The 27,871-nt window shown below is 43.9% G+C and overlaps 1 protein-coding gene across 4 annotated transcripts in view; it reads left to right on the forward strand.

Moving 5' to 3' along the window:
- The window catches only part of THSD7B (thrombospondin type 1 domain containing 7B), an 805,377-nt gene that overhangs the window by 556,968 nt on the left and 220,538 nt on the right, over window positions 1-27,871 (forward strand). For all 4 annotated transcript variants that reach the window (XM_089654059.1, XM_089654060.1, XM_089654057.1 and 1 more), the window contains one exon: window positions 5,379-5,557. In XM_089654059.1, the coding sequence (XP_089510185.1) occupies window positions 5,379-5,557 (179 nt within the window). The remainder of the gene's footprint in view (window positions 1-5,378; window positions 5,558-27,871) is intronic.

A 27,871-nucleotide genomic window follows, 5' to 3' on the forward strand; every position in this document is an offset into this window, starting at 1 on the left:
ATGACAATTACACTAATGTACTGTGAGCTATATTATTATTATTATACAGTATTTATAAAGCGCCAATAGTTTGCTCAGCGCTGTACATTACAAAGGGGGACAGAACATGTGACAGAACAATACCAATACAATGCAAAACATGAGGGGATCGAGGGCCCTGCTCTTTCGAGCTCACAATCTAGGAGGGAGGGGATGGTGGTACAGGAGGAGATAGCTGTGGGGGATGGAGTGGTAGAAAGAGTGGAGGAGGTTGGCAAGTTAGCAGGGGATGGGGTAGGCTTCCCTGAAGAGGTGGGTTTTCAGTGTGCGCCTAAAGGAGAGGAGAGTAGGTGATAATCTGATGGGTTGGGGTAGGGAGTTCCAGAGGATGGGTGACACCCTGGAGAAGTCCTGGAGGCGCACATGGGAGGAGGAGACCAGGGAACTAGAGAGAAGGAGGTCTTGTGAGGAGCGGAGTGTGCGTGCTGGGTGGTACTTGGATATTAGGTCAGTGATGTAATTTGGGGCAGTATGGTGGACAGCTTTGTACGTCAGTGTTAGGATTTTGAATTTGATCCGTTGCGCAATCGGAAGCCAGTGGAGGGATTGGCAGAGGGGGGTGGCGGAAACGGAGCAGTTGGAAAAGTGAATGACTCTGGAAGCCGTATTCAGGATCGAATGAAGCGGGGATAGCCAGCGGCGAGGCAGGCCAGTGAGGAGGGAGTTGCAGTAGTCGAGTCATGATATGATGAGGGAGTGGATGAGCTGTTTAGTGGTTTCTGGGGTTAGGAACGTGCGGATTTTGGCGATGTTGCGGAGGCGGAGTCTGCACGAGTTTGTTAAAGATTGGACTTGGGGCTGGAAGGATAGGTTGGAGTCCAGAATGACACCAAGTACTCTGGCCTGCGGGACGGGTTTGATGGTGGCGTTGTTGGATGTGATGGAGAAGTCAATAGATATTTATTAGTTCCCAAGGGGCCAAAATGTTATATCGTATAGGGTTCCTCCGTGTTAAAAAGGTTGAGAAAGGCTGGTCTAATCAGTCTATTCCATTTATATCCAGTCAGTAGACACCCACACTTATCACATCTGTTACAATCTGACAATTAAAATCTCTGTATAACAATTGCAATTTTATATTTACCAAAACTATGTAAGATGAGAACCCACCTAATCTATTCAATTACACTATATCTAATCAGGCAGTCCCTTCATTACACAGTTGTCGGTAGATGGACAGGAGTTTGTACAATCAGATTGTACTTTGTGTTTAGTTATACGGCCAACTTTGGACAGAATTTCTGAGTCCATTCTATAGTCTTAAATAAAGCTCAACTCCAGGCACACCATTCCTGTTTTGTTTGCCCCTCCTCCCCATTGGAGCACCGATGATCCATTAAAAAAAATCTTTGCACATATCTTAATTCCAGGTCCAGTCGCATCACATCATGGGACCTCTGTATCTTTTTTTTTCCCTTTGGAGGGTGGGTGAATCCTTAAAGTAACACTATTCTCCAAAATAATTAATACACATACTTAATGGCTCTGTAATCTATTGTTCATGGTTTTTTTTATAGAGCTAGCAATGCTCTATAATGTAAAAGTGATCTGAGTGGCTATAAAGACACTGGATCAATTTTACGGGTGGCGGAATAGGGTGAGCCCAAGACTGAAACAAGTGGCCGGGACAGCACACTATAGAGATGAAGGAGGAACTTCTGTTCCCTGATAATCTCTATGGTGTATGAAACTGAAAGTGATGAGGATTTTGTCACTTCCAGTTTCGGTTTGTTGTTTACAAGCTGTCACTGGCTTGTAAAGCACCTGATCAGACCAATCTTAGTTTGATCAGGTGTTTTTGAGGGCAGAGAAGAGACTTGGGGTCTAAATTGAAGCAACCATCATTTTATTTTTCCAGGGCCTTTGCTTTCAAAAATATGAAAATCTGTACTGTCTGTGGGTTCAAATTATTTATCTAGTTTAAAAAGAAATACAGATTTTTTTCATGTATGTATCAGAAGTGGCTTGGGCAGCAATGGTTAAACCAGAGTTCAGTGTCACTTTCAGGTAGGGCGACCAGACATCCCTGTTTTCTGGGGACAGTCCCAGCTTTCAAGAGACTGTCCCCCAGATAAGAGCCCCATTTGTGCCCCCATTTAAAATGTTGAGTCCCCGGCCAAGTATCTGAGTGGTAATTTATGTGGCCACTTCTCTGCAGTCACTTGTGGCACAGTGATTAAGAGTATTTTGTGGGCACAAGGACTGTGTTATGTGTTTGCAGTGTCACTGTGCAGTTTTGTGTAGTGCCAATTTCATGCAGTTCAGTTTTAGTGTCACTGTGCAGTACTACAACAAACCACCACACTGTCTCTGCACATGGTAAACTACTCATGGTGGGAAATGGCTTCAGCTTGATATCTTACCCATGGGAGAACCCTCCTCTTTAACGTGTTTCACCCAGTAGAAGCCAATCCAGTGCTGGATAAGAAAAGCAGATGACTCTATGGGGGGGTAAAGTACCAAGGATCGGGTGAGTATAGTAGCCGGAGAGGCTTTTTTATTTTTTTGTAAGATGCTAAGGACTAGAATATTTATTATTGTCAAAGCTAGGCTTCACCTTTTCAACCGGTAGTATTAAATAAGAAGAACCAATGGAAATCAACCAGTGTCTTCTCTTGAATCCATGATACCTTTTACCCCAGTGAAGGATTGGCCAAAGGTTGTCTAAGCCTTTAGGTAAAAATGGCCACCTCTACTGTGTATGTGAGATGGTTACGCTGAAATGGCTTTGTGCTGACAGAGCAACAAGCGGTTATTAATATTACAAGACAGCGGCAGTTCTGCATCCCTGGATGACTAAGCTGAGTGATTTGGTCTCAAGCTGCAACCTAAGCAATATATCTGGAATATAGTGTACATGCTGAGCACCAAGTCTCCTGATACTTCCAGCATTTCTGCTGAATTCCTGCCCACAGCAGCCTGCAATGGCAGCTCAGACATGCTGCACAATGTTATTTACAGTTTATGGCCCCCAAGCACAACTTTACCACCAAATAAATGATTGATATAAAAGGAAAAAAAAATTTGGAGAATAAAGAAATACTGGAGGTATGTATACAAGAGTGCTCTGAGAGACATTTGCCTGAATAAGGAAAGAAATGATTAAAAAAAAAAGAAAAGAAAAGTTAACCTCGTAATGCCCTTTAGGTGGGCTTTAATGCCAAGGAGGTGGTGCGGCTTCTGTATCATGTGACCGCTGTGATTGGTTCTCACAGCAGTCACATGATTGGGAGCCCATCCCACTGGGTCCTAATCAGAAGCCTTGACCAAGAGCTGTTGGTGACAGTTTAGTTCAGGGGTGGGCAAACTTTTTGACTTGAGGGCCGCAATGGGTTCATATATTGGACCCGGGGGCCGGACCAAGAGTAGATGAATGATGTGTATGTGTCATCCATAGTAAGTATAGTAATATTCCCCCATAGTAAGCATAGTAATTAATCCCCCATATAGTAATTCATCCCCCATAGTAATTCATCCCCCATAGTAATTCATCCCCCATATAGTAATTCATCCCCCATAGTAATTCATCCCCCATAGTAATTAATCCCCCATATAGTAATTCATCCCCCATATAGTAATTCATCCCCCATAGTAATTCATCCCCCATATAGTAATTCATCCCCCATAGTAATTAATCCCCCATATAGTTATTCATCCCCCATAGTAATTCATCCCCCATAGTAATTCATCCCCCATATAGTAATTCATCCCCCATAGTAATTCATCCCCCATATAGTAATTCATCCCCCATAGTAATTCATCCCCCATATAGTAATTCATCCCCCCTATAGTAATTCATCCCCCCTATAGTAATTCATCCCCCATATTAAGTCCCCAAGTCCCCCCCTGTGTCAATTTACTTACCTTTGCTCCGCGCGTTCCTCTCGCCGTGTTCCCGCGCCGTTCCGGTCTTCAGGGCGGACTGTGAGAGGAGCCTAGCTCCCCTCACGTTTGTCACGCTGCCCTGCCTACACACATCCTGAAAGCCATCCTGACAGTATCACGCTCCGCGGGCCGGATTAAAAGGTCCGCCGGGCCGTATACGGCCCGCGGGCCGTAGTTTGCCCATTGCTGGTTTAGTTAATACACTAGGAGCACGCAGGGATGCCAGGATGGATTATAGCACTTCTGATTGGTCAGTGCCAGCACGTGACTGTAGTGAGAACTGCTCTGATCCATCCCAGTATTTCTTGAGAAAGAGATGAAGAACAGCATGGTTTTCAAACCCCAGGACCATGCATGAAGCTGTATCGCCCACAGAGATAAGTACAGTGAGGACTTGGGAGTGGGGAGAGTGTAAAGTATTGGTTCACCTATTCTGAAAAGGTGAAATAATTATTTACAAATATTGAAAATTACTTTTGAAATTATGATAACATGTTAAAGCGGTATTAAACCCAAAACAAAAATGTAATATATTGCAGCTTACCAATCATTAGATGTGGTGGCTGCATTCGTTTTCATTATTACGTTTTTCCCCTCTGTTTTCACCTGGTAGTCAGTAACACACCTCCTATATTAGACCACCCCCATTCTGGATGAAGGAGCACAGAGACACCTTTGGACAGATGCATTATCAGTGTGGGGGGAGGGGAGTGTTAGATGTGCTAGCAGATTTAGATATACTAATAAATTGAAGCCAAACTCCGGCTAACAATTAGCAGTTACAACAATATTTTTTTTTTCCTTTTTGGGATAACGATTTTACATGAATAAATAAAAGCTGATCACATCTAAGAATTGGTAAGCTTCAATATAATAAAAGTTTGCTTTTGGGTTTAATAATGCTTCAAAGATTCTATGAGATTTTAGGCTAGGTTCACATCTAAGCAGTTTGCTTTTGATCTGTTTCTGCAGTGCTTTTTGTGGTGCGGTTTCCATTTTTGCATACATGTTTTTTTCACGCATTTTGCCTTTTTTAAGCTTTGGGGTTTTTTGGCCAATTTGTTGTTCAGCAGATTTAAAAATGTAAAACGTGTCAAAATTGCTTTACATGCATTCCTGCAGCATCTCCATTGAAGTCAATTGAACCAAAAACACACCATTTTGCGTTAAAAAAAGTCCCAAACCCTTTCCAAAAATGCAGCAGCTGAGAAAAGCATAGGTGTGAATGTGTCCAATAGGAAACCATGTTCAATGGACTATAGTGCAGTTCTGCAAAAATCACAAAAACCAGGTCATAGTGATTGTGGTTTATATGTACTCTAAAAAGATAGCAGACAACAGCAGGGATTGGTTGAATTGTATATTTGACAACTCCTAATTTTAAATCAGTATCTTTAATTGTAAATAGTCTGGTGTCCCTCTTTAATATGTACCCACATGCCATTTGTCTGCAGGTTATATTGAGGAAAGGTGTGAAGTGCCTTGCCCGTTCGATTGTAAGCTCAGCGACTGGTCTAGTTGGTCTTCCTGCAGTGCCTCCTGTGGTACCGGGGTCAAGGTTCGATCTAAGTTCCTCAAAGAAAAACCTTACAATGGAGGCCGTCCGTGTCCAAAGCTTGACCTCAAAAATCAGGTGAGCTCCTGCTCAAGCATCTCCTAAATACTAAATAGAAGACTGATTGTATTTATGTAAATATGATATTTAATTAATATTAATGTATTCAGAACAGTTTACATGCTACTAAAACGCTGAACCAATCACATCAATCAATGCTGCAGGAGAATAAATAGCTGTTGACAATGATGTAGGGACAAGAATCGCAAATGTTCCAATTGGGACTCCTTCCAGAGAGATGTCCAATGAACTCCGGCCTTCTGATTGGTTACACAGCTGTCTATCAGCATGTACAATGAAGGCACGGTACGGATCGTTGAAATGTACTGTACGCTCCTGCCCTCTGATTGGTCACTAGGAAGAAATGTCCTTATGCTCACTTGGTAGACAGTGGATTTTTACTGAATTTAATTAGTGGCACAAGAAATCCGGTACATACTTTTCTCACATATCAATGTCAAAATAAAAGCGAATAACGTATGCACTGTTAATGCCAAAAATGTGACATTAGTTATGTAAAAAAAAACGGACTTGAATACAACATATAACAAGTGACAGTCCCATATTACCACTTGAACAGCAGCAGAAGTGAGTATGGGGTCTACCAGGCCGGGAAGGGGCCAATTTAGATTCAGGTTGGAGTCCAGTAGTGTGCTGGTAAGGGTACAAATGCCCATGGGGTTGGTTTCTATTGAAGTCTGAAACAATCACAGTGGGAGGCCACTATTATTACAGAAATTAGAAAAGAAGAAATAAAGAAGAAAGAGAAAAGGAAAAGAGCAAGCGAGGTAAAGAGAGTTATCAATAAACCCAGAAAAGGTAATAGTTTGGTAACAGTTTGGGTGATGTAGAGAACTCCATCCAAGCAAACCACAAATCTCTAAATTTCATAAAACTTTCCGTGGCATCAGCAAGTAGCTCTTCTATCTGCATTACATAATTCAGTTTGGTTACCCATTGCCTAATTTTAGGAACCGTGGAAGATTTCCAGTGCCTGGGAATCAGAGCTCGACTAGCTAGAATGAGCAATCAAAACAGGCCTCTTTTGATTGTTTTGATGGAACCTGGGATCATGGATAAAAGAGCTACCTCTGGCAGTTCCAGCCATTGTTTACCCATGATTAGGTGGCTTAACTTAAAAAACGGTCTTCCAAAACAATCTGATTCTGAGGACAGGACCACCACCAGTGGAGTACCACCTGGCTCCAGCATCTCCAGCCCCAGTCCTGGATGGAGGTATTTATTTTCTGGAGGAATGCCAGACTCCTTTATCACCTAGTTAATAATGTATAGTTCCTCTCTTGTGCCTGGAAGTCTATTGTCAATTTGTAAGTAAACAGAAAAGCTTTATCTCAGTCGGGATTGAGGTGCTGTTGATTTACTAAAGGCAAATAGGCTGTTCACTTTACAAAGGATGTTGGACTTTGCAAGGGAGTTTTCCCTCAAAGCTTAGTGAATAAGGTGAAGCTCTGCTGACCATGATCTGATAATGTTCAAAACATTTTTTTTTTAATTTTCTTTGCACATAAATGGGTATTGGATTGAAACATCACCTCATTCACTAAATTCTGTGGCAAATTTGAAGAGCTTATTTACTTTTAGTAAACCACCCCCTCTGTCTCTGCACCTTGGCCCAGAGGAAGAGATGCTATGGGGTTGAATTACTAAGTGCAAGTTGTCTCTTCACTTAGTTTCCCTTAGCTTAGTGAATGAGGCAATATTCTGCTCATGTCCATTAATAAATCATGTGCAAGCAAAAATACATTTTTTTAATTTCCCAAACATGTGTTTGGGTATTCATTGTAAAGTGAATTTTTTTTATCACATTCATTTTGTGTATAGTTATTACACCAAGGTCGGAATAACAGTTCAAACAACAGAATTAGACAAAATCATTATAAAAAATACATAGAATCTATCTATCTACACTCAAGGCCGGTGCTTCCACTAGGCAGCTGCCTAGGGCGCACTGCTACCCAGGGGTGCCTGGGAGCAGCACAGGCTGGCATTCTTGTGTAGAATGTTGCCACGTCAAGGATGATCCTTCAGTTGAGGGGAGGGGCAACAGAGGGGAGGAAGAAAGGACGGAGGAAGATGGTGTCTGGGTCCAGTGTAGCAGCTGAGCTGCCGCTCCTTCCAGAGTTCCTCTCAGACACAGTCCCTTACTGAAAGCTGGCTGGCAGCTGCTGATCACTGTGGAGTTCCAGCCCTTCTCTTCCCATGCATTAGTGGAGCTGCGCCTGCGGAGGAAGGTAATGTCTGACTCTGATGTCTCGTGTCTATGTGAGAGTGAACCGGCTGGCCAGCCATCCATCACATGTGCAATGTGTCAGTGAGTGATGACATCATCACGATCCTACATCCTGGTCTTCTAGTGCCTGCTGATCTGTGTCAGTGTTGGTGGTGCTGTGTTGTGTCGGATCTGTCACTGTGTGGGATTGCTCAGTTCAGGTATTCTCTGTGTGGGTGTGTTTTGGTGTGCAGGGGCGGACTGACCATTTGGAAACTCGGGCACTGCCTGAGGACCCGGGGTCAGTAGGGGGCCCCATCAGATGCCCCTGGTACATTTTTCATAGGTTTTTTTGAGTTTGGGCAAGGACACAGGGGCCCCATGATCCCCTATTGCCCGGGGGCCCCATGAGTTGTCAGTCCGCCCCTGTTGGTGTGTGTGTGGGCTGGGCTGCCTGCTGTCACAGTGTTTTATCTCCCCCATTACCTGGGGAATTCCAGCCTGGGATCTGTCAGAGTGTGGATCCATCATTCTCCACTCACTGCAACTGTCACCCTGCCACTGCCAGCCACAGATACAGTCCATCCATGACACTGATTTTGTCTTTAATATTGGTGCTGGTGGTATCTTATGGCACTTATTTTTGCAAATTAAAAGACATTTAGCAGTTTCATGTTTTGTTGATTTAATATTTTCTTCAGTTTTTTTTTAAACATTTTTTTATTTTTTTTTTATTGGGGTGGCGCAAGTAAGCTGTTCTTGCCTAGGGCGCAAAATAGTCTTGAACCGGCCCTGTCTACACTCACTGGCCACTTTATTAGGTACACCTGTTCAATTGCTTGGTAACACAAATTATTAATCAGCCAATCATATGGCAGCAACTCAATGCATTCAGGCATCTAGACGTGGTGAAGACGACTTGCTGAAGTTCAAACCGAGCATCAAAATGGGGAAGAAAGGGGATTTAAGTGGCTTTGAACGTGGCATGGTTGTTGGTGCCAAACGGGCTGGTCTGAGTATTTCAAAGACTGCTGATCTACTGGGATTTTCACAGACAACCATCTCTAGGGTTTATAGAGAATGGTCCGAAAAAGAGAAAATATTCAATGAGCGGCAGTTGTGTGAGTGAAAATGACTTGTTGATGTCAGAGGTCAGAGGAGAATGGGCAGACTGGTTCTAGATGATAGAATCTATTGCATGAATAATTACGGCAGTTCTGAAAGCAAAGGGGTCCAGCCCAGTACTAGCAAGGTGTACGATACCTAATAAAGTGGCCAGTGAGTGTATATGTTATCTATCTCTCTATCTATCTATCTATCTATCTATCTATCTATCTATCTACAGTATCTATCTATCTATCTATCTATCTATCTATCTATCTATCTATCTATCTATCTACAGTATCTATCTATCTATCTATCTATCTATCTATCTATCTATCTATCTATCTATCTATCTATCTATCTATCATCTATCTATCTATCTATCTATCTATCTATCTATCTATCTACAGTATCTATCTATCTATCTATCTATCTATCATCTATCTATCTATCTATCTATCTATCTATCTATCTTTTTTTTGTTACAATTAAAGACCAACATTCTGAATAATAGTGTTTCTTAATTCTATGTGCGCTCCTAGAAATTCTTTCATCATCTTAATGAGATTATAATGGTTTATTTCTGTAAAATTTCATTAATATCCCTGTGCTTTGTCGCTAAAGGGATGCTCTAAATAGATTATTCTTGCATGTAGGGGTTATTTAGACGCTGGCAGCCTAATGAATTCAATTTTTACTCGTCTCTTCACCAGATGTGCTAAACTTCTAACAAAAAGATCAGCAGAATCACAAGTGATGATCTCAGCGAGGGGTGTGAAATCTGCGCAGTAATGAACAGGAATGATACGCTGGCGTTATACGTGTTAGGAGTATCGTGATAAGATTTTTCTGGCGGGCGATGCTAACAGGATTTATGTGCTTTTTAGGCTGAAGACAGATTACAATAATGTGTTTAGCAGGACTAGATAGCCTACAATTGGAAGTTAATTTATGTATCACAGCTGCCAGAAATATGCATAGAAGTTTGTAACGTACAAGCACAGCTCAGAAATGAAACTGTCAGGATGGAAATGCAAGTTATATAGTTTAAAAGGTCTGGAACTGTCATCCTGATCCTTTCTTCATCACTTGGAATGCAGCTGACCGAATGAGCACATATATGTTCAGGGGTGAACTGACAACTCATGGGGCCCCCGGGCAATAGGGGATCATGGGGCCCCTGTGTCCTCGCCCACACCCAAATAAACCTATGAAAAAGCCAATAAAAAGGTATCAGGGGTATCTCATGGGGCCCCCTACTGACCCCGGGTCCTCGGGCAATGCCCAAGTGCTCGAATGGTCAGTCTGCCCCTGTTTATGTTCCAGAAAAATGGCTCTTGAATGTGGTGAATTAAGCTGGACATAGATGGCTCAGTGGGCTGATTGAGAAAAACTGAACACATTTCCCTGTCCACACAAGCAAGGTAGATGGTGAAATCCTCCCCACTGCACTATTGTTTTCTGACAGTGGGGACTCTTTACTGTCAGAATACATGGATCACTACTGCAGCTGATTGGCTGCAGGCGCTGTTCAAGTGCAAATGTACCAGCTGTCCCTTTCAAGAGGGGTTGATCATCAGATCAAGTCCTCTCGAATAGGAATGGCCATAGATGGTTTGAAATCCTAGTCTAACCAATCAAATGTCGATCCATCTATGGTCAGCTTTAAAGAGGACCTCCACCCCCACCTTCCCATTTTATAGAAAAATACATGAATGTGACCTAAAACATAAATAAGTACACATTCTGCCTCTTTTTCTCCTTTCGTCCTTTTCATGGTGCGTTTCTGGTGCCTGGGCCCTCGCTCCTGCAATTCCATTAGGAAAATTCTTTTCAAGGTCAGCTCACAATATAGTGTGCATGCGTGAGATGGAGCACATGATGACATGCGGCTCATCTTTTGCATGTGTCGTATGGATGATATTAATTTCATCATTTAAAATAAGCCCCCCCTCCCCTCCTGACAAGTTGTTCATACCTACCATTGCTGCCCCTTTTTGTTAAATCTAGAGATATATACAATATGTGACCTTTAGATTCTCAATTTATTGTCAATTTGTAACTATTACTCTGCAAAACTTGCTAAACAAATTGAACTCACAAAAAAGCCTTCCCCTGAGATCTCATGAGGGGAAGGCTTTTTTTTTTTAAAAAGATGGATGTAATGTTTCATGGCAAGATGAGCCACATGATGTCATGCGCTCCATCTTACGCATGCGCAGCACAACAATAATGCAAGGTCTCACAAGATCTCACAAATTAGTTATGAGATCTCCCTGAAGGCACTGATGAAGTTGCCTTCTCAGGGGGCATCGGTGCGCGTGGCTACATTATCGGTGCCTTAAGGGAAACCAGAAAGTGGACACAAAAAATTTAAGTAAATAAAAAAACACAGTGTTAGATGATTTCCCGTGAGAATGCAGATGCATGCTGATGAGAATTTTAGTAAAAAGGGAAAAGGTCCACTTTAAGGATAAAGATGACAGGAGCTCCTTCAAAGCCAAATCAGTGATGGCAGCTATTGGTGTTCAGAATAAACAAGTCATGTACTGTGGAGGTTGTGCATAAAAAAGGCAAGCAGAGGGCAAACAACTAGTCACAAGTACTGTTTATGGTCTCTCTACAGTTGATCTTTTCCTTATGGCTTATCAAGCCATTTTTCTGACCAGTGTCTGTATATGGAGATTGCCATCTTGGTAATCGTGCTTCCTCACATCACAGCTGCCCTCCTGATGATTATTATGCAGATGACTGGTTGGGAATATTCAAGAAGCAGCAGAAGAGGTGGAGGAAGCACATTTTCACAGAATCAATGTGGCAGAAGCAGAAAGATCCTTGCACTGCATGTTCTTGGATACAGTTTCCTCTCCAGCAAGGAGAACAGTGAGCGACATCACCAAATCTCACTCCAAATTTCTTAAAACCAACAGTCAGGGCAGCAGTGCCTTATATCAGTTGTCTCTAATCTGTGTCCTGGGGGCAAGCTGTTGCCCTTTGCGTACCTCTGTCTAGCCCTTAGGGCACTATTGCTACCACTGACACAAACACTGGGGCATAATTCCTGTCACTGATACCAACAACAGGGTATTATTCCTACCACGGATCCCAACAGTGGGGCACTATTCCTCTCACTGACAGCAATGGCAGGAGACTATTCTTCCCACTCACACCAATGATGGGGCACTATTCTTTCCCCTGATATCAACAATAGGGCTAACCCCCACCCAGTCCCCTCCACTTTAGGTTATGCTAATACAGTACATATATATATATATATATATACACAGTATAAATATATATATATTTAATTTTTTCCCCTTCCCCCTGACGTTTTTAGGTGGATCGTGACATATTAGGCCTTCTCCCAGCAGTGGGCGGGCCCATATCACCAAGCATTCACAGTATTGTCAATTGTCATCAGTTTCCAGGTCAAGTGACGCTTGGTGACTTAAACCAGAGGAATAACAAAAAAGCAGCAAAAGGGGGCAGCTCCAGGTTAAATGTTAGTATTGCACAGTTGGAGATGTTTTTTCCAAGCTGGGGGACCATATAAAGAATTAGCTCAGAGCTGGGTTTTAATCCTGTATAGGCTCTGACAAGGGCTTGATTTACCTAAGGCAGTTAGACTGTTCACTTTTCAAGAGAAGTTGAACTTTGGAAGGAGATTTTACCCAGAGCTTGGCAAATGAAATGGAGCTCTGTTGACTTCCATCATCCAATGAGGTTCAAGCAAACATTTCACCAAATTCACTAAGCTCTGGAGAAAATTCCCTTGCAAAGCGAACAGCCTGTTTGCCCTTATTAAATCAAACCCAAAGATTACACAGGGATGAGGCTGAGGGCTTCCTCAAATAATATAGAGTGGTGGGGGAGGTATGAGTTGCATTGGAGGGTGCCTTGTCTAGAGCAGCAATGGGCAAACTACGGCCCGCGGGCCATATACAGCCCGGCGGACCTTTTAATCCGGCCCGCGGAGCGTGATACATTGGCTGTCAGGATGTGTGTAGGCGGGGCAGCGTGACAAACGTGAGGGGAGCTAGGCTCCTCCCACAGTCCGCCCTGAAGACCGGAACGGCGCGGGAACACGGCGAGAGGAACGCGCGAAGCAAAGGTAAGTAAATTGACACGGGGGACTTGGCTTACTACTTGGGGGGAATAGTACTATGGGGGATGAAATACTATATGAGGGATGAATTAATATGGGGGGTGAATTAATATGGGGAATGAATTACTATAGGGGGGATGAATTACTATAGGGGGGATGAATTACTATATGGGGGATGAATTACTATGGGGGATGAATTACTATATGGGGGATGAATTACTATGGGAGATGAATTACTATGGGGGATGAATTACTATATGGGGGATGAATTACTATGGGGGATGAATTACTATATGGGGGATGAATTACTATGGGGGATGAATTACTATATGGGGGATGAATTACTATGGGGGATGAATTACTATATGGGGGATGAATTACTATATGGGGGATGAATTACTATGGGGGATGAATTACTATATGGGGGATGAATTACTATGGGGGATGAATTACTATGGGGGATGAATTACTATATGGGGGATGAATTACTATGGTGGATGAATTACTATGGGGGATGAATTACTATGGGGGATGAATTACTATGGGGGATGAATTACTATATAGGGGATGAATTACTATGGGGGATGAATTACTATGGGGGATGAATTACTATATGGGGGATGAATTACTATGGGGGATGAATTACTATGGGGGATGAATTACTATGGGGGATGAATTACTATATGGGGGATGAATTACTATATGGGGGATGAATTACTATGGGGGATGAATTACTATGGGGGATGAATTACTATATGGGGGATGAATTACTATGGGGGATGAATTACTATATGGGGGATTAATTACTATGCTTACTATGGGGGAATATTACTATACTTACTATGGATGACACATACACATCATTCATCTACTCTTGGTCCGGCCCCCGGGTCCAATATATGAACCCATTGCGGCCCTCAAGTCAAAAAGTTTGCCCACCCCTGGTCTAGAGATTCAGTCCCAAAACAAGCTTGTAGCAGGTAACGTTGATGGCAGTGATGCAAAAAGCCCTGAACACATTCAAAAAACCAGCGTAAAAAATAAATCAGTGTAAAAGTCAAGCCAAAAAGTCATTTTTAGAAGCAGAGTTCACCAATGACAGTTGAGCCCTACCTTCAGCAGAGGTTCCCTTTGAGTCATACATCTCAGTGCCCTTGTTTTCAGGAAGCGTATATTGGGCACTGCAAAAACACTATCATCAATGAATACCAGCCCTGAGATATACAGTGCAATCTTCAGTATCCTCTTCTACTTATTTATTTATTATATTCAGATGATGATGTGTTTTTTTTTTTGGGTCGTGAACACTCCTCCGTGTACCTCCAGTGCCACTTCCTATTAATCACATGTAGAGCTGTGATGATAATCTCCAATATCTTTTGATTCGAACAATAATCATGATAAATGTTCTCTGCAGATATTACATTACAGCTGACAAGTAGATCTTCTTTTAATTAGGCCACCCAGGAACATATTTCCTACAGTGAAAGCGTGCTAGCTATTGTAGATGTTCATGCAAGGCGTAAACATGATTTCATAATAGTATAGTGATTTATTTTTTTCTGCTTTTGTGATCTTTATTGTTCAAGGTAAAATTATTATGGGGAAGGCTATACATATAGGCTACTTTTTGTCATGTCGATTTAATAATCTAATTGCTATATATTTGAAAACAAAATTGAGGAGGGTACAAGCACTAGCCTGACATCACCACCACAGCATCCTCCCTATCTGTAGAGCTTTAACCTCCCTGGCGTTATGAATATTTCAGATTTTTGGTGCTGAAAGCGGTACCATTATCTTGCATGGAAATTTGGCGTTTTATATTGTAGGCCTGTAATTCTTAGGAATAACTCACTGAAATCTGTCCGAACAAGAGTCTAGTAAACATCCCGGGCATGATAAAACTTGAAACACAAAATCATAAATTATAATTTAATAAATAATCATAAAAAATAATAATATAATAATAATACATTTAATTCAATAATATAATCAAACCAAAAACACTGAAATGTGAAATAGAGCGCCAAGTTCGCACATCATTGAGCAAAGTCGCAAAATCGTTTTCAGTGTCGGATGACGAATTTCCCCCACGAATCATTATCACTCAATTCTGCAAGTGGTTCTGATTTACTATCGCTGTTCTCTAGCCGGTCTAAAACCGCTTTTGACCTAAAGGGACGCTTTTTGGACGCCATGGACATTTCTCAGTCTCCAGGTAGAAAGAACAGTAAAAATGAAGGCAGGGCACAGGACAAAGCATTCGGGACAAAATGTATGTGAAATGGTTTGGTACAGTAATGTTTTACTATGTGATTTTAGTGATTTTTGTGAATGTCACTTTTTGTCATTTTCAAATTTCTCGCCGTTTCGTCTCCGTACGTCCCGACACTCGCAGAGGACGGAACCCAGAAGACAGATGCCGGCATCCGCTGGATTACATTGCTGGGGACACTGCAGGAGGGACATCGCAGGAGCGCAGGACAAGGTACGTTACTGAGGGATCGCGGAGCAGCGCCGCATGGTAAGCCCGAGTGTAGCTCGGGGTTACTGCTTGTGGTACTGAAACTTTACCCCGAGCTACACTCGGGAATACCGCCAGGGAGGTTAAGGTGAATGTGCGGATATTGCACAGGATGAATGTCGCTGAATGCAGATGAAGTCATTGGGGTAGATTTACTAAACCTGGTGCAATCTGCAGCTGGTACAGCTGTGCATGGTGGTAAAGGTCTAAAAAGACAGTGCAGAGCTGATGGTAACAGATGACCCTTAAAACATTTTATGTTTTGCTGTACAAATAACAAACAGGTAGAATAAAAAATTCTGGCCCCTTACGCCGTAATTGATGACGAAATGTGTAAGGGGGAGTTTCAATGTGTGACTTCATTGCGCAACAGGATGCAATGGCCATTTTGTTGGTTGAAAACAATACATGGGTATTTGTGAAATGTCGGTTTTAGCCTTTCTTATGTAAGTGCATTACTTAAAGTAAATGTTGGTATTTGGCTTTACTACACTGTGAGATGGCTCTTTTCTCTGTTTTGATTGATGTTTATTGGGAGTAATCTTTTCCATCTGACTGATTCAACCTTTAAAGCAAAGAAAGTGCTGTAGGGGGAAGAAGCTGGTGGAGAGTCCATCCCTGAAGTTCCTATCGTTTTGTATGGGTTTATACTGCAATATTTGACCGTCCCTTTTAGGTCATTCTCTTATGGTAAGAGGCAGTGTGATTGGTTTGGTGATAGGTTTTCTTCTTCTGTGTATTATCCCTTGTAACGGAACCGACCCAGACTGCGCTTAAGTACCGTTAGAGTACCGCTTCCCCATCCAAACACCGACAACAGACACCACAGCCGACCATACAAGACTAGACAACACCATCCTTGAAGTAAACCAGGAGGTAGACTACTTTATTTGAACACAGATACAAGATATATACACTCAGGGATCAATCCCCCCCTCCCTGCATAATGACACAGGGCAGGGCAATCTACATTTAGTAACAAGAGACACACAGGTATTCAAACTTCACACCAGCAGACAGCCCATCAGGAGGGAGGGCTGCTAGAGACACCCCCCACCAAGCTAATACACATAAACACATATATCCCATAATAGTTTGCTCCCAAACCAGACAGACAATAGAACAATGGGATGCAGCCATATAACATTAAACAATCAACAACTCCCACACAATATTAGGACAAATTAGGTTGATTTACACATAAGAGGGATATGGGGAGCTGAGACAGGGATCTCCCCACCTCTCCAAAGTGAGCTGGGTTCCATGGGCCCCCCACCCAAAGTGACTCCCTCACATCCCTTGAACGTCATCATCCGCTGACCAGTTTATGAAGACTTTTTGGGTGGACTTTTTACACTCTTTCAGTTGATTCACACCATCTGTTCTTCTGGAGGGACTTTTTATTCTACCTGGTTTTTATTTGTACAACAAAGCATGAAGTATTTTAGGGGGTCATCTGTCATCATCAGCGCTGCACTGTCTTTTAAACCTTTATGTTTTATATTGTACCCTGCAATATTGTGCTAGCTGCTCTTTTTATATGTTGCATTATTTGTGCAACTTTGGCATGTGACTTTGAGTGCAACTTTGATCCGACTGTACACTTTACTGATGTCCAAAGTTGCATGACGAATCACACAAGTGTGAATGGAGCCTTATTGTCAAAGCTTTAAGTGATTCTAAAGGCTCAAGGTTTTTTACCTTCATATATTCTATTCATGAAAGTAAAAAACCTTCTGTGTGCAGTGGCCCCAATCCTTACCTGAGCCCCCTCTGATCCAGCAACGTTCTCGACAGCCTCTGCTGGGGAATCTTCCACCTCGTTGGCTGAGACAGCAGTGGGAGCCCATTGGCTCTGAGGAAACGTGTTAGCCAGTTGGAGGTCCAGTGTTCCTAATGTGGATAGCCATGCACTGTGGACTATACAGTGCTGTTCTTTTATGATGAGCTTTTTATCGTATTTTGTGAGTATATTATCTATCACCTTTTTATTAATAAATGTCATTTAAAGTAATGCACTAGGCCAGTGCGCCCTCTGTTTGTTTTCTTTTTATCTAGTGGTTTTCGACCTCCCTGGTCCTTTGAGGGCAGCAAGGCGTACACTATCCAGGACTACCAGGACGGATCTGTAGCCTCTGTTGAATTCACCCCCAATAGAAAATGTTTTGCCATTGTTATTTTGCTGTCAATCACAGCCAGTGAGCCAATAAGGAGAGTTGGGGGAGGGGCAAGTCCCGGCTCTGTGGGTCTTATGGATGTATAGAGCTGCTGCTTAGGGACGAACACACAGCGGTTCCGCCAGGGTGGGCGTTTGGTTCCCGTTTTTTCCCCAGGGGCACTGCTTGAGGGGGAGGAGCCAGGAGTGCCGGAAGGGACCCTAAATGAAGAGGATCGGGGCTGCTCAGTGCAAAATCAGTGCATACAGCAGGTAAGTATAGATGAAGCTTTAGTGTCACTTTAATTGAACCACCTGCAATTACGATGATTGGTTACTATGCACAGCTGCACCAGCTTCTGAGTGCTCCAGTTTTAGTAAATTCTCCCCACTGGGTGAATCTTTGACAAATGTACGTTGAATGAGGACCTAAGTGAAGGAGCAGCCCAGCTCTCCACTGGAGTGATTACCAGAAATCCATTTATTTGTCATATATGGAGTGGTGAATGGTAACAGGCAAATCTTGAAACTTTTTCCTCATTATAAAAAAGGTAAAAGGTTACTAAAACCAACAGGAACAGGAAAAGAACCTTTGTGGAACAGCGGAAATTATTCATCAAATAATGTCACAGAACTTGCCTGATCAGGCAAATGTTTTACTAACAAATATACGGCGGGTTTTGGATGAATCTGAGATTCCATCATTCAGAAGTTTTATGTCCTAAATCTATTGGGACGGGTTTCAAAGAAGGGGGAAAACGTGCCTATTTGTGAAAAGCAAGACGCAATGAGCACACCAGTCAGAGTTAATTAGATTGCTGAAGGTGATCTGATTGATGAAATCTGGTGCGGTTGGTGCATTTTGCACATCATTGCTGCTTTTTTATAAATTTTTTTTGGCTTCTGTTCATTTTTCTTGCATCACTGATTTTATTATTTTTAATGCCAGCCATACATGGGTTGAAATTCGGACCTAAGAATAATCGGCCAATTTTCACTCTGTTAGTGGGTCAATGGCACCGGCCGATTTTCGTGGTTCCTCCCCTTTTCGGTGATCGGGCATGTTGGAAATTTCATGAAAAACGACCGATGATGGTCAAATCGTACGATTGTTTTTCTGAAAAGAATATGCGCATGAGCCGTGACCTGGAAGGAACAGAAGTTTCACTTGTTATATGGGGTGAACTTTATGACTTGGTCGGCCAATTTTCAAAATCATTGATGGCACCATCAGATTACCAAGCAAACAATGTTTTCAATTTTTGGATGGAAAATTGTTTGGAATTCGACCCATGTATGACCTGCATAACAAACCCTCCCCTCCACAGAGGGCTGTGTTTGTTTACATGCCCTGTTTGTTTACATCCTGCAGTGCAAGTCTTTACTGTCCAAGCTGGGCATGTGCACATAACAGCCCCATAGACTTCTATAGGACCATATTCAATTGTCTCTACTCTCAAGATTCAGCCTCATAGAAGTATTTTGGGCTGTAATGCACAGGCATAGCCAGGACAGTGAAGACTTGCACCGTTGGATGTAAACAAGCAGGAGAAATGCTGCCGATCTATCAGAGTAAGTTTTCACCTGTGGAGGGGGATGTTACTTTATGTTAGGTCTGGGAAAGTTAGCAAAAGGATAAATGCACTTTGTTTTAAAGTGCACATATCCTTTAACCACTTGACTACCAGGCTATAGCTGAATGATGGCTACAGCGCGGTCGTCTAGTTCTAAAAGGGTGTCATATGACATCTTTCCAGAATGCGCCCCCTTCGGGGCGCAACCGACGCTCTCTGTGATTGCTGTGTCCTTTGGATGCAGCTGATCACATGACATGGTAGAGGGTCAATCACAGTGCCCTTTTACTATGGGATCAGCTGTGTCCAATGACACAGCTGATCACAATGTAAATACAGTTGCTGTTTGCTATCGGCTGCACTTTCCTCACGTTGGAGATTGAGAGCCAGTAATCAGCAACTATATATACACAGGGGCGGACTGACAACTCATGGGGCCCCAGGGCAATAGGGGATCATGGGGCCCCTGTGTCTTCGCCCACACTCAAACCACACCCAAAAAAGCCTATGAAAGGTACCAGGGACATCTCATGGGGCCCCCTACTGACCCCGGGCCCTCGGGCAGTGCCCGAGTTCCCTAATGGTCAGTCCGCCCCTGTATATACACATCAGTGCAGCCCCAACAATATCTATTAGTGCAGTTCCAGAAGTGTCCATCATTGCAGTGCCAACAGTGTGCATCTGTGCTGCCAGTCAGTGTCCATCAGTGCAGTCCCAACAGTGTGCATCAGTGCTGCAAGTCAGTGTCCATCAGTGCCACCAGTCATTGTCCATCAGTGCCACCAATCGGTGGCCATCAGTGCCGCCAGTCAGTGACCGTCACTGCCACCTATCAGTGCCCAACAATGCCGCATACCAGTGCAGCTTCATCAGTGCCTCCTTGTCAGTGCCCATCAGTGCAGCTTATCAGTACCCATCAGTGCTGCCTATGAGTGCAGCCTCATCATTACCCATTAGTCAAGGAGGAAAATTACCTGTTTGCAAAATTTTATAACAGAGACTAAAAAAACTTTTTTTTTTTCAAAATGTTTGGTCTTTTTTTTGTTTGTTTAGCAAAAAATGAAAAACCCAGTGGTGATTAAATACCACCAAAAGAAAGCTCCATATGTCTAAAAAAAGGATAAAAATTTCAGTGTTGCATGACCGTGCAATAGTCATTCAAAGTGCGACAGCACTAAAAGCTGAAAATTGGTCTAGGCAGGAAGGGGGTGAAAGTGTCTGGTAGGCAAGTGGTTAAAGGTTGTCTAATGAAATTTGCAGGGGAAAAGAATTATGAGGTAGAAGACAAATGGTAGAAACAGGTTTTCAAATATGGCCTATAGGCCTGTGTTGGATGGGAACGGGGGAGGGGGGGAAGGTTTATCTCATAGATCAATTACATTTACTGAATGCATGTTATATTATTGGTCTTTGCATTTTTTTCTTTACAATATTATTCTACAGGATTTATATAGCGCCAATAGTTTGAACAACACTTTACAAAATAATCAATACAGTCACAATGCAATTCAAGGCTGTTGGGTTGGGATGGATCTATTCGTAATTCACGAAGATTAACTGGTAGGCTTTTGCTTTTTAAGAGATGGATGTTGGCAGAATAAAAAGACCCCTAAGACCCTCCCTATCCTTTTTAAAAATATTTGCGCCTCACATCCAGAATCAGTTGTTTGCTGTCCCAGCAGGGAGGTGATCGAGTTTCCATTGATGTCCTCTATGGTTTGATGCATGCACCATGAAACCCTCAGGCTGCAAGTGATTTCCAATCTCTTTCTTAGTGCTGTGGTAGAACCAGTTATAGCTAATGGGGCTGCAGGGTGCATGCTCCAAACTGAAGATTGTGCTTTGCCCCCTGCAGCACATACCCACCTTTTGTTTGCTGCTGGGGCTGAAAACATACCCCTTATTCCAGGCAGGCTGGAGCACGTAACTCACTCAGGGGCTGGTGCCGAGGGCAGCAGTGATAGAGTTGGCAACAGAGAAACTCAAATAGTACAGATTGTGATAACATTTACAATTGAGTACTGTCCGTGATACTTTTTTTATTTGCACTAACATACAATTTTGAGGACAAGCTTTCGGGGAATGTCCCCTTCTTCAGGTCCTAGCAGTACTCTGAGTACTGCTTAGGCCTGAAGAAGGGGACATTCCCCGAAAGCTTGTCCTCAAAATTGTATGTTACTGCAAATAAAAAAGTATCACGGACAGTACTCAATTGTTCCTGTCGCAAATGCACTAATACGGCTACAATCACCTGATAACATTTACCAAATTTTATTCCACCAACCTCTGAACTCTGTAGATAAACTCAGTAACTGTCAGGGCTCCAGGGTATGACCAGAGGTATGTGAACTGACGCAGGGAAACGCAGGCTTCAGATATGTTATAAACAATATAATTTATTAACACTAACAATACATAAACGCAGTGCAATACGAAAACATAACACAGTGCAAACGAACCAAACCAAACCACCCACAGATAACAATACATACAATGCAAGTGTCGTCAGGCAGGCCGGGTCAATAACAATCGGGCAGGTAGGAACAGGAGGAGCAGGCAGAGAGTAGTCAGGTCACGAGCCGGGTACAGCAACTAACGGGCAGGTAGGTACAGGGGGTCAGGCAGAGAATGGTCGGGGTCACAAGCCAGGGATCAAACAGGAGAAGTCAGCAGAGGTCCGGATCAGGCAGGGTCGGCAACGAATCAGTGGGACAGGGACAGGGATGCAGGTAACAAGATACAGGGGCCCAGGAAAAACACACACCAAGGCCCAGACTGCAGGTCTGGCCATCCCTTAAATACACCTGCATAATCAGCTTCAGGTGTTTGGCTGGCTGCAGGGTTGAGTCTCTGATTGCTGAGAGCACCCGCTGGCCAGCCCTGGTACTGCAGCCCACAAGGCAGGTGAGTCCCACCATTACTGGCAAGTCCATTCCTGACAGTAACTGATTTGTAGGGGTAAGGGGCATGCAAGAGATGTTAAGAGGAGTAAGGAGACCACTTATAGCTCGGGATACATGAGCAGACTGCGTGTTGCCTACAACAGCACATCCTAATGGAGGTTTTTACAGAAAGGACACAAAAGGATGTCATCATTCACATATGCTCTAGGCAGCATAATGTTGAAATACAGCCTTATGCAGGTTGAACCATAGAAAAATTTAAAGAAAAAAAACCCCCACTAAATTTATCATTTGCTTGGATTGCTCTCCCCATTTAGCAAAATCCAACGGACTTTCTCTCCATTCTATACCAGCACTCTCCGTACGTTCTGAGAGTTGGATATAATTAAGGGCCCCATAGCAAAATGCTTGTGTGGAGGGAGAAAGTATGTGATATTCTCTCTGTGTGTCACAGTTGGGGGGTCAAGCTTGGAGGCCAGTAGCTATAATAGTAGACAGGCTTCCACCAACCAACTGGATAAGTACAGAAGCAGGTCATCCTGGCAGATGATGCCGATGTGGGGTCTAAGCACTAGCTATTCACCGGAGCTCCTGATGGTGGAGATGAGAGTTGCTGCATGTTAGCACTAGGATCACCCCACTAGGAGGTGGGCAAGCTGGGGACCATTAGCAGATATAGCAGGTTGGCATCAAGCGGAAGTGTAGCCAGTAAACAAACCAAAGCTTGGTAACAAGTGGATGCAGGTTGGGATCGAGCGGAAGTGTAGTCAAGGAACAAGCCTAAGGTTGGTAAGGAATAGTTTCAGGTTGGGATTGAACAGTAGCAAAGCTGAGGAACAAGCCAAGGTTGGTAACGAGTAGTAATGAGTATACGGATAGAAAAGAGCAAGAAATTGGCTGGAGAAAGCACAATAATCTGGCAAACAGGAAGTGCCAAAGCATGGCTTAAATAGGAAGTTCCTGGGAGGAGCAAGGATCTCCAGAAAAAGGCAGGATTGTCCAAATGGTCAGACAGGGAGCTGTCCACCATCTCAAGTGGATCAGCAAGAAGTGTAGCCACTGGGTGCAGCAGAGGTCATGGGTTCAGATCCCGGTCCTGACACTGTCTTCGCTGCTGGATGGCCAAAATTTAAGCCATCTATAAGGTAAAGTTATAAAATCTTAAAGTATACCTAAACCAAGGAGAGGTAGTAGTAGAGTTGTCAACTTTGTCAGTGCTCTGCTAGTGTAACGGACCGCCTGGCAGTACCACTAGCACTCCACAGGTCAGGTGCCCCCAGAGTATGGAATCTAAGCCCCAGAGCACTTGTTCACCAGGGCCCCTGATGGTGGGGATGGACTTGGAGCGCTCTGAGACCAGGTCGTGACTACTGAGTACACCCACCAGTGGTAGGGGTGTTTGCCAGGGGCTCCCACAGGGGAGAGCCTGATATGAGGAGGTCGGGTGACCCCGATGGGATGGATGGCTGAGCAGGTGCGAGGTCAGACAAGCAGGGTCGGTAGCCGTGGGGACGGTGCGGTACAAAGCAGCGGGCAGAGAATAGTCGGGTCACACGCCAGGTCAGCAACAAAAGATCAGATCCAATAGGGGGCATCCAGGAGAGAGGTCAGGCAAGCCAAGGGTCAGAGCAGGAGACTACAGCGTGGTCAAGGACAATCCGGGTCAGCAACAATCAGGGTACAGGTTCACAGGTAACAGGAATGCAGAAAAGACCAGATGGCACTCAATGACAGTTCAGGGCTGTTTAAATATCGCACCCTGCACTGTCATTGGTGCCAGGCGCGCCCGCGGCCTCTAGTGTGCATGCGCGAGTTCGGATGCCGCGGCCGGCCCAGACCTAGTGCCCGCGTCCCTGCACAAGGCGGCGCACTGCGCCTGCGCCGGGACCAGCGTCGAGGTGATCGCTGACAGCTAGGGACCAGTGCTGGGAATATAAGTTGTTAGGGAAGAAGCACAGGGAATTCATTTTTAACTTTAGCAGTAGTAATACTAACCATCAGGATATTTCATATGATTTCACAACTGTTAATGTTCCTGTGTACAATTAATCTTATACCCAAATACAAAAATCTTTAGGCTCTGATTTTTTGCAGAACTACAAACCATAGCTCTCTTGTTACATGTTAAATGAGGCACAATCTTGTTTTTTTAGAGCCTCTGGAAGACTGTATTTTGCATAAAGGGGCAGTTTCAGTGTGGTTGTGTTATAATAAAACCTCGGAGACAGCTAAAATTCTTCTAATTACTGATTTAAACAAAGCGAGTCTGAGAGTCTGTAACTAGTAATGATTCCGATGATGACTGCAGCCTGTGGCCTCTACATTCTCCCTAATAGGGCCCTCTCCCACCCCCAGGCCCCTTAGCAGCTATGTGGGCTGCTAAGGCTTAAGTTGCCACTTCTCTCTACTGCTTGTGTTATGGTTAATAAGAGTTGGATTGGGAGGTAATTAGGCTGATTTTGCAAAAAAAAAAAAAAAGAGCCATCATCTCCCATACTGACAAACATCCAGAACTTGTTCATTGAGGAGGTGCAAAATTATATGGCGTATGGAAAAGGTTAACAGCAATAACATATGCTGAATGTATGATGATATCACCTGAGCCTTCTTTCTTGTAAAGGGCTTCAAAATAAAAACCAAAATGTGCAGAACTGGCCAAAGGACTAGGTATCCCAAGTCAATTGGCACTTTGTGGTGTTTTGCTTCCTGGGCTGTGGACTTCAGCAAATAAATAGTAATTGTGCATTAAAGCAATATTAAACTCAAAAGCAAACATTTATTATATTGCAGGGTACCAATTCTAAGATATGATGGCTGCATTAGTTTCCTTTTCAAGCTGTCTTTCCTTTATTTTCGCCTGGTGATCCAGACAGTCTGTTGTTTTTCAAAAGAACAAGCTGTCCTGCAAATGTAGCAGTTGGAGGGTTGAGACAAACCATTTAACACTGACGGGTGCTTACAATGCTTGTCTTTTATTTATTTATGTGAAACCTATATTCCCCCTAAAAACTGTTGCTGTAACTTCTTTTAACATCTTAGCTGGAGTTCAGCATCAGTTTGTTAGTGTGTTTAATGCAGGCCATAGACAGTTCGTTTATCGGCCAATTTTTTGTCCGAAAGAATAATCGGCCGATTTTCGCACTGTTAGTGGGGCAATGGCATCGGTTCCTCCTCATTTCGTTTATCTGTCATGCTGGAAAATGTGTGAAAAACGGCCGATTTTCGCAATCATTGGTGGTAACATCGGTTTACAGAACGAACAATGTTTCATTTTTCCAACGAAAAATCGGCCGATAAACCATCTATGGCCTGCATAAATCTGTTGGTGCATCTACTCTGGACTGACACTACTGCTGTCCAAAGTTGTCTCTGTTGCTCCTTCATCCAGCATGGGGCCGCTCTAATACTGGCCAGAACACTAGATGAAAACAGAGGGGAAAAATCCTGAAAAAAGAGAACAAATGCAGCCACCACATCTAATAATTGGTAAGTATATTACATTTTTGGTTTTGGGTTTAATACCACTTTAAGATTTACAATACTATGTCACATTGCTAATCACTATTGTTGCCGTGAAAAAAAATGCTTGCTGCCTGGCTGTGCCCTGATAGAAGACTTGCACCCATCAGATTTTTACTTCTGTCTGCGCAGATTTTCCCTCACTTCCTGTCCAGTGGAAGTGCTGTCATGGGTCAGAAAGTGAAGAGAAAGTTCTCTGACAGAGCTCTAGATAATGGTAGAAATCAGACAGGGATGCTACTCTTCAAAGGTGTCAGGAATCCATAAAAACCTAACAGGGGTTCTTACCCAGCCTTACTTCATCTAGGACTATCTATAGAAATTGGGAGCTAGAGTTGTTCTTTTAAGTAGAACAGCAGTCAGTTCTAGACATTCCATTTAGATATTTTTAACAAGCAATAAATAAGCTTTTAAAGTTCCCCTGTTGCTTCCTTTTAGAAATAATACTGAAAGTAGTCGGCAAAATAAGATGAGTGCTCCCCTTCCTGGCAGGAGGTGTATTGAAACCTCACTCTTGTGCAAAGCTTAGGGCGGTGCTGCTTTCTGATGATTCTAGGTACAGTATTTTGGATAGCATGTCCTCCTCCCTCACAGTGGTTCTTCTCCTGAGGCCCTTACTTACCTCTGTATCTGCAGGCATGCTCATAGGTCATAGCAGAAAGTACTTTCATTTGGATTTCAGCAAATTGGCCTAGCCAGCTTCCCCCTCCCAGAAGTGGCATAGCAGCTCAGCTCCTCCTGTTCCACTTCCCAGCAGTGGCTTCACAGCTCAGCTCCTCCTGTTCCCCCTCCCAGAAGTGGCTTAGCAGCTCAGTTCCTCCTGTTTCACTTCCCAGCAGTGGCTTTGCAGCTCAGTTCATCCTGTTCCCCCTCCCAGAAGTGGCTTTGCAGCTCAGCTCCTCCTGTTCCCCCTCCCAGAAGTGGCTTAGCAGCTCAGCTCCTCCTGTTCCCCCTCCCAGAAGTGGCTTAGCAGCTCAGTTCCTCCTGTTTCACTTCCCAGCAGTGGCTTTGCAGCTCAGTTCATCCTGTTCCCCCTCCCAGAAGTGGCTTTGCAGCTCAGTTCATCCTGTTCCCCCTCCCAGCAGTGGTTTCGCAGCTCAGCTCCTCCTGTTCCGCCTCCCAGCAGTGGCTTAGCAGCTTAGTTCATCCTGGTCCCCCTCCCAGAAGTGGCTTAGCAGCTCAGCTCCTCCTGTTCCACTTCCCAGAAGTGGCTTTGCAGCTCAGTTCATCCTGTTCCCCCTCCCAGCAGTGGTTTCGCAGCTTTTCTCCTCCTGTTCACCCTCACAGCAGTAGTTTCGCAGCTCAGCTCCTCCTGTTCCGCCTCCCAGCAGTGGCTTAGCAGCTCAGCTCCTCCTGTTCCCCCTCCCAGCAGTGGCTTAACAGCACAGCTCCTCCTGTTCCACTTCCCAGTAGTGGCTTCACAGCTCAGCTCATTCTGTTTCACTTCCCAGCAGTGGCTTCGCAGCTCAGCTCCTCCTGTTCCCCCTCCCAGCAGTGGCTTAACAGCACAGCTCCTCCTGTTCCACTTCCCAGTAGTGGCTTCGCAGCTCAGCTTATTCTGTTTCACTTCCCAGCACTGGCTTTGCAGCTCAGCACCTCCTGTTCCCCCTCCCAGCAGTGGCTTCGCAGCTCAGATCCTCCTGTTCCCCCTCCCAGCAGTGGCTTAGCAGCTCAGATCCTCCTGTTCCCCCTCCCAGCAGTGGCTTAGAAGCTCAGCTCCACCTGTTCCCTCTCTAAGCAGTGGCTTAGCAGCTCAGCTCCTCCTGTTCCCCTTCCCAGCAGTGGCTTCACAGCTCAGCTCATCCTGCTTCCCCTCCCAGCAGTGATTTAAAGTGTTACTAAACCCCGGACCCTGCATTTACTATATCTGGTCTCCCATAGTGCACAGTACATAGAAATGTAATTATTTTAGTAAATATAAACTGCTAAACACCTTTTTCCATCAGCAGTATATAGCAGTCTTGTGACTTCACATGCAACCCCCCCCCCCCAAAAAAAAAACCTCTCTAGTAATACACACCAAACTGAGCATTTGCAGCTTGCCCCCAAGGCACTTTAATATCAGCAGATGGATTGGAGACAGTAGAAGAAGGGGAGGATCAGAAAAGACAGGATCAAGCAGCCTTTCAGCTCCTCCTGTTTCCCCCGCCCATTAGTGAATTAGCAGCTCAGCTGCTCATGCTCCCTTTTTCCAGCTCATTTGCCAGCCTTTTAA

The sequence above is a fragment of the Staurois parvus genome, unplaced genomic scaffold (assembly GCF_062004578.1).
Source record: "Staurois parvus isolate SC_StPar_1 unplaced genomic scaffold, SC_StPar_1.0 ptg000735l, whole genome shotgun sequence".
Classification (NCBI taxonomy): domain Eukaryota; kingdom Metazoa; phylum Chordata; class Amphibia; order Anura; family Ranidae; genus Staurois; species Staurois parvus.